The following is a 14,151-nucleotide window of genomic DNA, read 5'->3' as shown; positions in this document are numbered from 1 at the left end:
GTCTAGCCTAGAGTTTTCTGATGTTATTTCTTCAGGCCATCTTGTTTTAGTCAAATTTGCCTTCCCTCAGTACCTAGAATATGCTTAGCTCTTATTTCTCAGAGTTTTGCATGTGTTTTCCCTTTGCCTAAAACATCCTTTTATTGATTCTCTATCTGGTGGACTTTGGATCTCCCAATCTAAATCTCCCTGTTAAAATCTCTCACTATGTATTTTACCTTTCCTCTTAAACTGATCACATTTATAGTTATATATTTATTTAGTGATCAGTTTATTGACTGACTTTTCCATAGATAGAGGCTCTAAGTGGTCAGGGACTATGTCTGTTTTGTTTACCACTTTCCTTAGTGTCTGTCACAGTGCTTGGCATGTAGTAGAAGCTAAAGAAACACTGTCAAATATGTATGGTAGGACTTTTTTGGCTTATAAATTAATATGTTGATTAGAAATAAAAGAGCAATATTTAAAAAAAAAAAGAGCAATATTTATATTATTTCTTGACAAGTTTAACGCCTTTTGGGATTGACTAAAACTTGACAATTTCTGGGTCAGGAAGCATCTGAGAGTCATTTAAGATAGGAAGCCAGACAACTGGAAAGTTTTCTAAATATCATGCATTTTAAATATTAAGATTGTATGAATTCAAAAGTTTTTATAAAATACCAAATTTTCACATGCTTGCCTGGGAGAAGAGCTTAAATTTTTTAAACTATACATTTATATTTATATTAATTCCTCTTCAAACATTTTAGATATTCAAGATGATGAAGTGGCAGAAACTGTTTACAGAGACAGGAAGAGACAGTTACCTTTGGAACTCGCAGTGGAACTAACAGAAGAGACATTTAATGCGACAGTAACAGCTTCTGACAGCATAGTGCTTTTCTATGCTGGCTGTGAGTATGAGCCTTTAGAGGTGACTACTATATTGCATATTAGGGCATTTAAAGTAGGCAGACTTTATTTTTGCATTCTGTTATTGCACATTTTAAAGTGACATAATTTTCATATGTTCCACACTTTGAAATATTTACTTCTAGCTGATTCTGGGGTTGTAAAACTGATTATATATATCTGACTTACAAATTGAAGGTTCATGATTAAACTAGATGTTAAGCTTACTAATTTAGAAAAATTATTGTTATTCAAGCTAATGACTGATTAACAGTTATTATAGATTTATAGGCACTATATTGCTTTTATCCTCAAACAATAGCTGTTCAAGTATACTCCTTGCAGTATGAACGTAGAAACCCTCTTAAATGTTTGAACAATATTGACTACTGCGTACTAGGATATTTCTTACTAATAAATAACAATTTGGGGAAACCCCATAAATCTATATGTTTGTTATATATAAGTATGGATGCTTTAGAGCAGGGGTCCCCAACCCCCGGGCCATGGACGCGTACTGGTCTGTGGCCTGTTAGGAACCGGGCCACACAGCAGGAGGTGAGCAGCAGGCAAGCCAGCGAAACTTCATCTGTATTTATAGCCGCTCCCCATTGCTCGCATTACTGCCTGAGCTCTGCCTCCTGTCAGCATTGTGGTGAGTCGTATAATTATTTCATTATATATTACAATGTAATAATAAGGGAAATAAAATGCACAATAAATGTAATGTGCTTGAATCATCCTGAAACCATCCCCTCACCCTCCAGTCCGTGGAAAAATTGTCTTCCACGAAACCAGTCCCTGGTGCCAAAAAGGTTGGGGACCACTGCTTTAGAGATATGTACATTGTAATATCTGTTTAATTTTTTATTTTAACGTAGGGCAGGCAGTATCCATGGCATTTCTGCAGTCCTACATCGATGTGGCAATTAAGTTGAAAGGTATACTGTGGTATGCATGCTTACTTTCCTGATTTTGAGCCATAGCTATTTGTATAACTGTGTCATGCTAAAGATGTAGAAACCCATGTAAAATTTCAGGTTATTATGTTTGTGTCTCCAAGGTTAATAAGTTAATGAACCATGAGTTTCAGAACTCTCAATTCACTTTGATTGTCTTCATAAAACTGTCTTGTAGCTACATAGTTAATCCAGTAATCTTTTTGGCTGAATTCAGTCATTCAGCAAACATTTATTGAGTGCCTACTCTGTGCCAGTTACTGTTAAATACTATTAAATATATACTAAATACTATATATACTAAATACTACTAAATAAAATTTTGATAGATAAGACCACATCCTAATGAAGGAACTAAGATACCAGTGTTCTTGAAGCTATACAGTTAGGATATTTTTTAATAGCCAGGATCTTTTTATTTTAACTATTCTATGAAACCTGATTCAGTGGTAGACAAATAAGAATCCAAGGAATGAACTCAAAATGTCTATGCCACCATCCCAGCAAAGAAAAAAGGAGGAGTAGGGAGGCCTCTTAGCATTAGTAAGAGACAGATAGTGTTGGCTTAGGTAAGTATAATGTTTTGTAATCACTTGAATAAGACAGAATATATCATGCTTTGTATCTTTAATATGATTTCCTCTACTCTATTTTCCTTGTTAATAAAAGCTATTATGGCTAAATAGGCTTTTTCTTGGCTACTCCAGGAATGCATCCACCATTCAGTTTTGAGGCACTAGCTTACAGGCTCTTTCATTTTTTAGTAAGTTCCTTATGGGTGGAGAGTGTGTCTTATACTCGGCTCACTGGACTTGGTGCATTGCATTACATTACAGAATATCTGGTGTTTAATAATTGTTGAGTAAATGATTAAGCAAATGTAGTAGAGTTTCATAAATTTTGTTTTATTTAGTGGAAAATGTGTACTGGTATACAACTTATATATTGGGGACTTTTGTGAACTCAAGAAATTGATTCCAGAAAGTCAATCCTAAATGCAACATCTTCTACAGTAATAAAAACATCAGAGGTATAAAAAATCATTTTTGAACCATTTCTCTTCCATTCATTTCCCAACCACATTTGATCCAACTTTTGATTATTTCATTCCCCAAGTGAAGAGATGATTAAGTCTATAGATACTGTGATCCCTAACTTTTTTTTTTTTTTTTTTGCGGTACACGGGCCTCTCACTGTTGTGGCCTCTCCCGTTGCGGAGCACAGACTCTGGACGCGCAGGCTCAGTGGCCATGGCTCACGGGCCCAGCTACTCCGTGGCATGTGGGATCCTCCCGAAACGGGGCACGAACCCATGTCCCCTGCATTGGCAGGCGGACTCTCAACCACTGCACCACCAGGGAAGCCCCTTAACTTTTTTTTTTTTAAAGCAATCTTGTCATTCTCTTTTAGATTCTCCTTTATGGTGGCAATTTATAGACAGATTTAAGTTTCTTCTCTTAGGTTTTCCAGCCTTATTGGTAAATAATTAGAAGAAAGAAAAAGGGGGAAAATATAAACCACAATGAAATAGTAATTGGATAATGTCCCTGAATAATAGAATTATTCCCCCCTCCCCAGGCCATTTGGTTAGATACCAAATGAAAATGGAAAAAGATTCTCTTACTTTCTTCTCTGTTAATGACCAAATAAAGATGTGACCCCTCAGTGCAAGGACTCTTGGTTGTATGTGTTTGTAGAATAAAAAAGCAGATAACCAGGGCTTCCCTGGTGGCGCAGTGGTTGAGAGTCCGCCTGCCGATGCAGGGGACACGGGTTCGTGCCCCGTTTCGGGAGGATCCCACATGCCGCGGAGCGGCTGGGCCCGTGAGCCATGGCCACTGAGCCTGCGCATCCAGAGCCTGCGCTCCGCAACGGGAGGGGCCACAACAGTGAGAGGCCTGCGTACCGCAAAAAAAAAAAAAAAAAAAAAAAGCAGATAACCAACCCAAGGGATTGATTCCTTTTTTGATTAGTATGTTCTTTATGAATAACAATCCTGTTAGTAATTAGATATCAGATAAATGGATTGTTTTGGAAGTTCATGAGGCTTAATATAGAAATGCATACTATATGTAAGAATAGTGTTTTGTGTCTATGGTGAAGCCTATACTGTAATTTTGTAAATTGGGAAAATATTGTAATACTTTGGTCCTTTAGTCCTGTAATCTCTCATGTTGATTTGGGAAAAAGCCACTTTTTATCTCTTAGTACAAGAGGATGGAGAATATTTTATAGTCAGTCACAAGGTGGCAGCAAATGTCAAGTTTTTATAATTACATAGTATCTGTAGCTAAGAGAGTCTGTTTTGCTTTGTTTTTCTTTTAAATTAAGACCCCTATTTGGAATTGCTGCATTGATAAAGTATGTGGAATGTAATACTACAGTCAGCTTAGAATATTAGACTATTTCCATTTGAAACATGATTAAGTATTGAAACCATTTTACAGGAAAGAAAATTAAAATGTGATAACTTCAGTATAAGTAGCCTTATAACTTTTAATGATATGTATCAATATTCTTTTTCCAGTTTTAAAGATAACATCAAAGTTTTCAACTTGGACAAAGGAATAATAACATTTTTAGCAGTAGACCCATTGAGGATGCTTATTGAAGGGAAAGAACTACATTTGTAATAACACCATGTTCCATCCTTGGGTGGCAGTACATAATATGATATTGTCTGAACAAGCACCAGTACAAGCACCACTAGATATTTATTGACTAAATGATTAAAATAAAGGATAAGAGAACTTTATAGAGTAGATCCAACTTTACAAGGAATAAGGATTTATTTTTGTTTATATGCACATATAATATTCAGGTATTAATATACTTTAGTGTAAACATTGAAAATTTGTTCACGAAGAAATATCAGGGCACATTTCACAAATTTTTATTGGGCACATAATATGTAACAGACATTGTACTAGGCAGCAGGTTTATAGTGGTGAATAAGACAGACTAGACCCTGCCTATATTATCAAACAGATTGCTAACACTAAATCTAAGGTAGCAAGTTATTGCATCTATGAGATATAATCTAGGATCATTTAAAATGTAAGAAAGAATTTTCAGTATTAAAACTTTTGGCAATAAAATATTAAAATACTGCATTTCACAAGTTTAGTCATATGGGTAGATAACATCTTAAAGTAGGATATAACCTATATTGATACACAAAGATTCCTTCTTTGATCTAATATTATATTAAAGTTTCCTTTTATTTGAATTTATTCTTTCCTTTCATTAGCTGAGTTGTGTGGTGCTTTGTCATTTGTTTTTTGATATCTCTTCACCTAATTAGTTACACATTTTGGAGGGCCTTGCATATACAGTTGACTTAAACAACACAAGGATTAGGGATGTTGACCCTCCATGCAGTAGAAAATCCAAGAATAACAGATTTGGCCCTCTGTATACATGGTTGCGCCATATCTGAGGTTCCATATGCATGGATTCATCCAACCTTGGAATGTGTAGTACTGTAATATTTACTATTGAAAAACATCCACATATAAGTGGACCTGCACAGTTGAAACCTGTGTTATTCAAGGGTCAACTGTATTAGTATAGAACAAGTAGAAATTTCTCTTTGGGATTCCACTATGATGTGTTTTCTTGGGCTGAGAAGAAATTATAATATTTTAAATAAATAAATTATAATATTTAGACAGGATGGGTATGTGAAGCCCTAAATGAATTCCATGTGTTAGTTTATTCACACACATATTTAAGGTGTTTCATGTTCAAGGACCACTCTAGGTGCTGGAAAAACAGTGACAAGGAAAACAGACACAGTCCCTACTCTCAGAGAGCTCTAATTGTACAACAACACAGATGAGTACATAATTACATGATGAGATAGGGAAAAGAGCTTGGTCCTCTAAGAGCATAGGAATCTGATGCAGATCAGGGTGTCAGAGGAGGCTTCCTTGAAGTGGTCACACGTGCAGAGATCTGAAGGGGTGAAAAGACCTGACTGCAGAAACTGGTGGGTGTGGGCTGGTAGCAAAGTAGATTTGAGTTTTGAAAAGATATCTCTAGCTTCAGTGTAGAGACATATCGAATTCAGGGAGATAAATTAGGAGAAATGATAAATGGTGGCAGTGAAGAGAGAGGGACAGATATAAGAGGTATTTAAAATTCAGGTGGTAAAATTGAAGGGCATGCTGATTGATGTGATTAGACCTATGGAGTTTAGGAATGGGGAAGCGCAAGAGATGATACTTTGTTTTCCGAGTTATACAAAGATGGCAACATTCACCACTATTCAGAGGAAAGAAACCATATTTGTTTTAGACATCTTGAGTTTGAGGATGTTTCTGTTCAAAGGGAACTAGAGAAGGCAGTAAGAATACATTGGTCTGGAACTTTAAAGGATGAGCCTGGGCCAAAGCTATAAATTTAGGATTCATTAGGTTGTCGATGATTATTGAGATTGTCTAGAAGAGAGGGTAGAACAAGAAGAGAAAGCAGCTTAAACTGAGCCTTAGGAGAACTCCTGACTCCACTGGCAGAAGACCCTGCAAGAGGGACCAAAAAGGAGCAGCTAGAGAGTCAGGGGTGGGGATGGGAACCAACAGAGGAAGGTGGTGCAGAAAATCAAGGGAAGAGAGTGTTTCAGCTGGAGTGTTTCATGCTGCTGAGAAGTTGTAATAAGAATGGGATATAGAGGCGGGGTCAAGATGGTGAGGTTGGAAGATGCAGAGATAGCATCTCCCCACAACTAGGACGCCTGCCGGCTGCTGGTGGGGGACTCTGATCCCCAAGGAGATGGGAGGAACCCCAAAGTGAACCGGCAGCTTGCAGGATCCTGGTTCACAAGCCCGGGGTCTGGCCGAAGCTCCTGCAGTGGGAACTCCGAGTCAAAACGACTGGACTAACAGAGAACCTCAGATCCCAGGGAATATTCATCAGAGTGAGGTCTCAAGGAGGTCCCCATCTCAGCACCAATTTATAGTAATGATAATAAAGATGATCCAGAATCTCGGAAATAGAATGGAGGCATGGATTGAGAAAATACAAGAAATGTTTAACAAAGATCTAGAAGAAGTAAAGAACAAACAACAGAGATGAACACCACAATAACGGAAATGAAAAATACACTAGAAGGAATCAATAACAGAATAACGGAGACAGAAGAACGAATAAGTGAGCTGGAAGACAACATGGTGGAAATAACTGGTGAGGAGCAGAAAAAAGATTGAAATGAATTGAAGACAATCTCAGAGACCTCTGGGACAACACGAGACGCACCAACATTCGAATTACTGGGGTCCCAGGAGAAGAAGAGAAAAAGAAAGGGTCTGAGAAAATATTTGAAGAGATTATAGTTGAAAACTTCCCTAACATGGGAAAGGAAATAGTCAATCAAGTCCAGGAAGCACAGAGAGTCCCATACAGGATAAACTCTAGGAAAAACACACCAATACATATATTAAACCAACAAAAATTAAGTTCAAAGAAAAAAATAGCATCAAGGGAAAAACAAAAAATAACATACAAAGGAATCCCCATAAGGTTATCAGCTGATTTTTCAGCGGAAACTCTGCAGGCCAGAAGGGAATGGCAGGATATACTTAAAGTGATGAAAGAGAAAAACCTACAACCAAGATTACTCTACCTAGCAAGGATCTCATTCAGATTTGATGGAGAAGTCGAAAGCTTTTCAGATAAGCAAAAGCTAAGAGAATTCAGTACCACCAAGCCAGCTTTACAATAAATGCTAAAGAAACTTCTCTAAGTGGGAAACACAAGAGAAGAAAAAGACCCACAAAAACAAACCCGAAACAATTAAGAAAATGGTAATAGGAACATACATTTCGATAGTAGCCTTGAATGTAAATGGATTAACTGCCCCAACCAAACGACACAGACTGGTTGAATGGATACAAAAACAAGACCCATATATATGCTGTCTACAGGAGACCCACTTCAGACCTAGAGACACATAAAGACTGAAAGTGAAGGGATGGAAAAAGATATTCCATGCAAATGGAAATCAAAAGAAAGCTGGAGTAGCAATACTCATATCAGATAAAATAGACTTTAAAATGAAGACTGTTATAAGAGATAAGGAGGGACACTACATAATGATCAAAGGATCAATCCAAGAAGAAGATATAACAATTAGAAATATTTATGTACCCAACATAGGAGCACCTCAATACATAAGGAAAATGCTAACAACCATGAAAGGAGAAATTGACAGTAACACAATAATAGTAGGGGATTTTAACACCCTACTTACACCAATGGATAGATCATCCAGACAGAAAATAAATAATGAATCACAAACTTTAAATGACACAATAGACCAGATAGATCTAATTGTTACTTATAGAACATTTCACCCAAAAGTGTCAGAATACACTTTCTTCTCAAGTGCACATGGAACGTTCTCCAGGATAGATCACATCTTGGGTCACAAATCAAGCCTTGGAAAATTTAAGAAAATTGAAATTGTATTATGCAACTTTTCTGACCACAACGCTATGAGATTGGAAATCAATTACAGGAAAAAAACCTGTAAAAAACACAAATACATGGAGGCTAAACAGTGCACTACTAAATAACCAAGAAATCACTGAAGAAATCAAAGAAGAAATAAAAAAAAATACATAGAAACAAATGTTGATGAAATCACAATGACCCCAAACCTATGAGATGCAGTAAAAGCAGTTCTAAGAGGGAAGTTTATAGCAATACAGTCTCACCTCAAGATACAAGAAAATTGTCAAATAAACAATCTAACCCTACACTTAAAACAACTAGAGAAAGAAGGACAAAGAAAACCCAAAGTCAGTAGAAGGAAAGAAATCATAAAGATCAGAGCAGAAACAAATGAAATAGAAACAAAGACAACAATAGCAAAGATCAATAAAACTAAAAGGTTGTTCTTTGAGAAGATAACAGAATTGATAAACCCTTAGCCAGACTCATCAAGAAAAAAAGGAAGAGGACTCAAATCAATAAAATTAGAAATGTAAAAGGAGAAATCACAACTGACATTTCAGAAATACAAAGGATTATAAGAAACTACTAAAAACAACTATACGCCAATAAAATGGACAACGACAAAGAAATGGACAAATTCTTGGACAAATGGACAGAACTTTCCAAGATGGAACCAGGAAGAATTAAAAGTATAAACAGACCTATCACAAGTAATGAAATTGAAACCAGAAATAAAAATCTTCCAACAAACAGAAGTCCAGGACCAGATGGCTTCACAGGCGAATTCTATCAAACATTTAGAGAAGAGCTAACACGATCCTTTTCAAACTCTTCCAAAAATTTGCAGAGGAAGAAACACTCCCAAATTCATTCTACAAAGCACATCACTCTGATACCAAAGCCAGAAAAAGATATCACAAAAAAAGGAAAATTATAGACCAATATCACTGGATGAACATAGATGCAAAAATCCTGAACAAAATACTAGCAAACAGAATCCAACAGCACATTAAAAGGATCGTACACCATGATCAAGTGGGATTTATCCCAGGGATGCAAGGATTCTTCAATATATGCAAATCAATCAGTGTGATACACCACGTTAACAAATTCAGGAATAAAAACCATATGATTGTCTCAATAGATGCAGGAGAAGCTTTTGACAAAATTCAACATCGATTTATGATAAAACTCTCCAGAAAACGGGCATAGAGGGAACCTACCTCAACATAATAAAGGCCATATATGACAAACCCACAGCAAGCATCATACTCAATGGTAAAAAAACTGAAAGCATTTCCACTAAGATCAGGAAAAAGACAAGGATGTCCACTCTCGCCTATTCAACATAGTTTTGGAAGTCCTTGCCACAGCAATCAGAGAAGAAAAAGAAATAAAAGGAATACAAATTGGAAAAGAAGAAGTAAAACTGTCACTGTTTGCCAATGACATGATACTATTCATAGAAGATCCTAAAGATGCCACCAGAAAACTACTAGAACTAATCAATGAACTTGGTAAGGTTGCAGGATACAAAATTAATGCACAGGAATCTCTGGCATTCCTATACACCAACAACGAAAAACCAGAAAGAGAAATTAAGGAAACACTCCCATTTACCACTGCAACAAAGAGAATAAAATACCTAGGAATAGACCTGCCTAAGGAGGCAAAAGACTTGTACTCAGAAAGTATAAAACAATGCTGAAAGAAATCAAAGATGACATAAACAGATGGAGAAATATACCATGTTCTTAGAGTAGAAGATTCAATATTGTGAAAATGACTATACTCCTCAAAGCAATCTACAAATTCAATGCAATCCCTATCAAACTACCAATGGGATCCTTCACAGAATTAGAACAAAAAATGTTGCAATTCATATGGAAACACAAAAGATCCCGAATAGCCAAAGCAATCTTGAGAAACAAAAATGGAGTTGGAGGAACCAGGCTCCCTGACTTCAGACTATACCACAAAGCTACAGTAATGAAGACAGTATGGTGCTGGCACAAAAACAGAAATATAGATCAATGATACAGGATAGAATGCCCAGAGATAAACCCAGGCACATATGGGCACTTAATTTACGACGAAGGAGGCAAGAATATACAATGGAGAAAAGACAAACTCTTCAATAAGTGCTGGGAAAACTGGACAGCTACACATGAAAGAATGAAATTAGAACACTACTTAACACCGTACACAAAAATAAACTCCAAATGGATTAAAGACTCAAATGTAAGACCAGACACTACAAAACTCTTAGAGGAAAAACACTCTTTGACATAAGATCTTTTTTCTCCCACCTCCTAGAGTAACAGAAATAAAAAAAAATAATAAACAAATAGGACTTAATTAAATTTAAAAGCTTTTGCACAGCCAAGGAAACCATAAACAAGACAAAAAAAGACCACCCTCAGAATGGGAGAAAATATTTGCAAATGAAACAACAGACAAAGGATCATCTCCAAAATATACAGACAGCTCATGGAGCTCAATATCAAAAAAAAAAATCCAGTTAAAAAATGGACAGAAGACCTAAATTGACATTTCACCAAGGAAGGCATACAGATGGCCAAGAGGCACATGAAAAGATTCTCAACATCACTAATTAGTAGTGAAATGCAAATCAGAACTACAAAGAGGTATCACCTCATGCCGGTCAGAATGGTTATTATCAAAAAATCTAGAAACAATAAATGCTGGAAAGGGCGTGGTGAAAAGGGAACCCTTCTGCACTGTTGGTGGGAATGTAAATTAATACAACCACTATGGAAAACAGTATGGAGGTTCCTTAAAAAACTAAACATGGAACTACCATACGACCCAGTAATCCCACTACTGGGCGTATCCCCTGAGAAAACCATAATTCAAAAAGAGTCATGTACCACAGTGTTCATTGCAGCTCTATTTACAATAGCCAGGCCATGGAAGCAACCTAAGTGTCCATCAACAGATGAATGGATAAAGAAGATGGGACACATGTATACAATGGAATATTACTTGGCCATAAAAAGGAACAAAATTGAGTTATTTGTAGTGAGGTGGATGGACCTAGAGTCTGTCATACAGAGTGAAGTAAGAAGGAGAAAAACAAATACCCTATGCTAACGCATATATATGGAATCCCCCTCTCCCCCCCCCCAAAAAATGGTACTGATGAACCTAGTTGCAGGGCAGGAATAAAGAGGTAGACATAGAAAACGGACTTGTGGACATGGAGTGGGAGGGCGAAGCTGGGGCAAAGTGAGAGTAACATCGACATATATACACTACCGGATATAAAATAGTTGGCTGGTGGGAAGCAGCAACATAGCACAGAGAGATCAGCTTGGTGCTTTGCGATGACCTAGAGGGGTGCGAGGGAGGAGATATGGGGACATGTGTATGCATATGGCTGATTGGCTTTGTTGTGCAACAGAAACTGACACTAGTGTGAAGCCATTATACTCCAATAAGCATTAAATAAAAGAATGGGGTATAAAAAATATTGACAATTCTCAACAAATGAGTTTTCTACATTAACATTTGTAAAATGTGCATTTTCCTTTTATTTAGGCACCTCTACTATGCTGCTTACTAGAGTAAACTGTGCAGATTGGTCTCATGTATGTGCCAAGCAAAATGTTACTGAATTTCCTGTTGTAAAGATGTACAGGGAAGGCGAGAACCCAGTATCTTACACTGGTATGCTAGGAACTGAAGATCTCCTAAAATTTATCAAGCTGTAAGTATTCAGCTTCACCCTAAGATTTTAAAAATATTAGGTCTATAAAACTTCTAATTCACATACTTTTTTGACACACTTTGGGTAGGTTAAGGAGGTATGAATTGAGATCACAGGGGAAACACTAATGAGCAGAGCCTATCTACTACATTCCATCACCTTTAGGGAGATAGAAGTTTTGTTTAATGAGGCTGATTTTTTGTTTAGAATAGTATTTAATTGTCTTTACTTTGTCAGATGCTTGTCTTGTGGAATATGCTACGTTCAGTATATTTTACTATTTTTTTACAAGCTGAAAAGTATCTTTAAAAATGAATTTTGAATATAGTTAAATATTCATCCAGCAACAGGATTTCATGCCCAGTGAATATTACGTCTGTCCAAGAAGCAGAAGAATATTTAAGTGGGAAATTACATAAAGACCTGATCTCCTATTCTAGCGTGTCAGTACTGGGGCTGTTTAGTCCAACTATGACAACAGGTAAGTGGAATTGAACATTTAAATTATGTAATATAGAGCTAAAGACTCATTTACTAGGTTTTTTTTTTGAAAGAATTAATATCTTTCTAAATTACAGAGAATTCAATTAGAGAATTTTAAAAATACAGAGAAGTTGGAAGAAAAAAATAAAAATCTGTATTTAGAGTTGTTGAACTTTAATGTAATTCCTTCACTGTTTTTCTGTGTACTGATATATTGCATATCTATGTACATTTTAGTGTAATTGGGCTAGTACTATGTATTTAGGTTAGTATCTGCTGTTTTTATTTAACATTAAGTGGGTGCCTTTTTTCATGTGATTAATATTCTTCAAAAAATCATAGCTGTATAATATTTGATTGGATGAATATACCATAATTTATTTAACTATTTGCCAACAAATAATATTTTTGTGTCCCTTTTTTCTTTTTGCTATATGTAAAGAATATTTTTATTTATGAGTCTTTGTGTAGATTTTAGGATTCTCTATGTATAGTATCATGTCATCTGCAAACAGTGACAGCTTTACTTCTTCTTTCCGATTTGGATTCCTTTTATTTCTTTTTCTTCTCTGATTGCTGTGGCTAAAACTTCCAAAACTATGTTGAATAATAGTGGTGAGAGTGGACAACCTTGTCTTGTTCCTGATCTTAGAGGAAATGGTTTCAGTTTTTCACCATTGAGAACGATGTTGGCTGTGGGTTTGTCATATATGGCCTTTATTATGTTGAGGTAAGTTCCCTCTATGCCTACTTTCTGGAGGGTTTTTATCATAAATAGGTGTTGAATTTTCTCGAAAGCTTTTTCTGCATCTATTGAGATAATCGTATGGTTTTTCTGCTTCAATTTGTTAATATGGTGTATCACATTAATTGATATGCGTATATTGAAGAATCCTTGCATTCCTGGGATTAACCGCACTTGATCATGGTGTGTGATCCTTTTAATGTGCTGTTGGATTCTGTTTGCTAGTACTTTGTTGAAGATTTTTTCATCTATGTTCATCAGTGGTATTGGCCTGTAGTTTTCTTTCTTTTTGACATCTTTTTCTGGTTTGGTGGTGATGGTGGCCTCCTAGAATGAGTTTGGGAGTGTTCCTCCCTCTGCTATATTTTGGAAGAGTTTGAGAAGGATAGGTGTAGCTGTTCTCTAAATGTTTGATAGAATTCGCCTGTGAAGCCATCTGGTCCTGGGCTTTTGTTTGTTGGAAGATTTTTATATCACAGTCTCAGTTTCAGTGCTTGTGATTGGTCTGTTTATATTTTCTATTTCTTACTGGTTTGGTCTCGGAAGGTTGCGCTTTTTCTAAGAATGTGTCCATTTCTTCCAGATTGTCCATTTTATTGACATATAGTTGCTTGTAGTAATCTCTCATGATCCTTTGTATTTCTGCAGTGTCAGTTGTTACTTTTCTATTTTCACTTCTAATTCTATTGATTTGAGTCTTCTCCCTTTTTTTCTTCATGCGTGTGGCTAATGGTTTATCAATGTTGTTTATCTTCTCAAAGAACTAGCTTTTACTTTTATTGATCTTCGCTATTGTTTCCTTCATTTATTTGTTTATTTCTGATCTGATCTTTATTATTCCTTTCCTTCTGCTAACTTTGAGGTTTTTTTGTTCTTCTTTCTCT

The 14,151-nt window shown here is 36.1% G+C and overlaps 1 protein-coding gene across 6 annotated transcripts in view; it reads left to right on the top strand.

The window, feature by feature from the left end:
* Positions 1-14,151, top strand: part of TXNDC16 (thioredoxin domain containing 16) — a 113,575-nt gene that overhangs the window by 65,657 nt on the left and 33,767 nt on the right. For all 6 annotated transcript variants that reach the window (XM_060293619.1, XM_030854981.2, XM_060293617.1 and 3 more), the window contains 4 exons: positions 753-896; positions 1,776-1,835; positions 11,871-12,039; positions 12,384-12,520. In XM_060293619.1, the coding sequence (XP_060149602.1) occupies positions 753-896; positions 1,776-1,835; positions 11,871-12,039; positions 12,384-12,520 (510 nt within the window). The remainder of the gene's footprint in view (positions 1-752; positions 897-1,775; positions 1,836-11,870; positions 12,040-12,383; positions 12,521-14,151) is intronic.

Source organism: Globicephala melas, chromosome 2, assembly GCF_963455315.2.
Source record: "Globicephala melas chromosome 2, mGloMel1.2, whole genome shotgun sequence".
Taxonomy (NCBI): Eukaryota; Metazoa; Chordata; class Mammalia; order Artiodactyla; family Delphinidae; genus Globicephala; species Globicephala melas.
The sequence above is the reverse complement of the archived record's forward strand: the minus strand, read 5'-3'. Positions and strand labels throughout refer to the sequence as shown.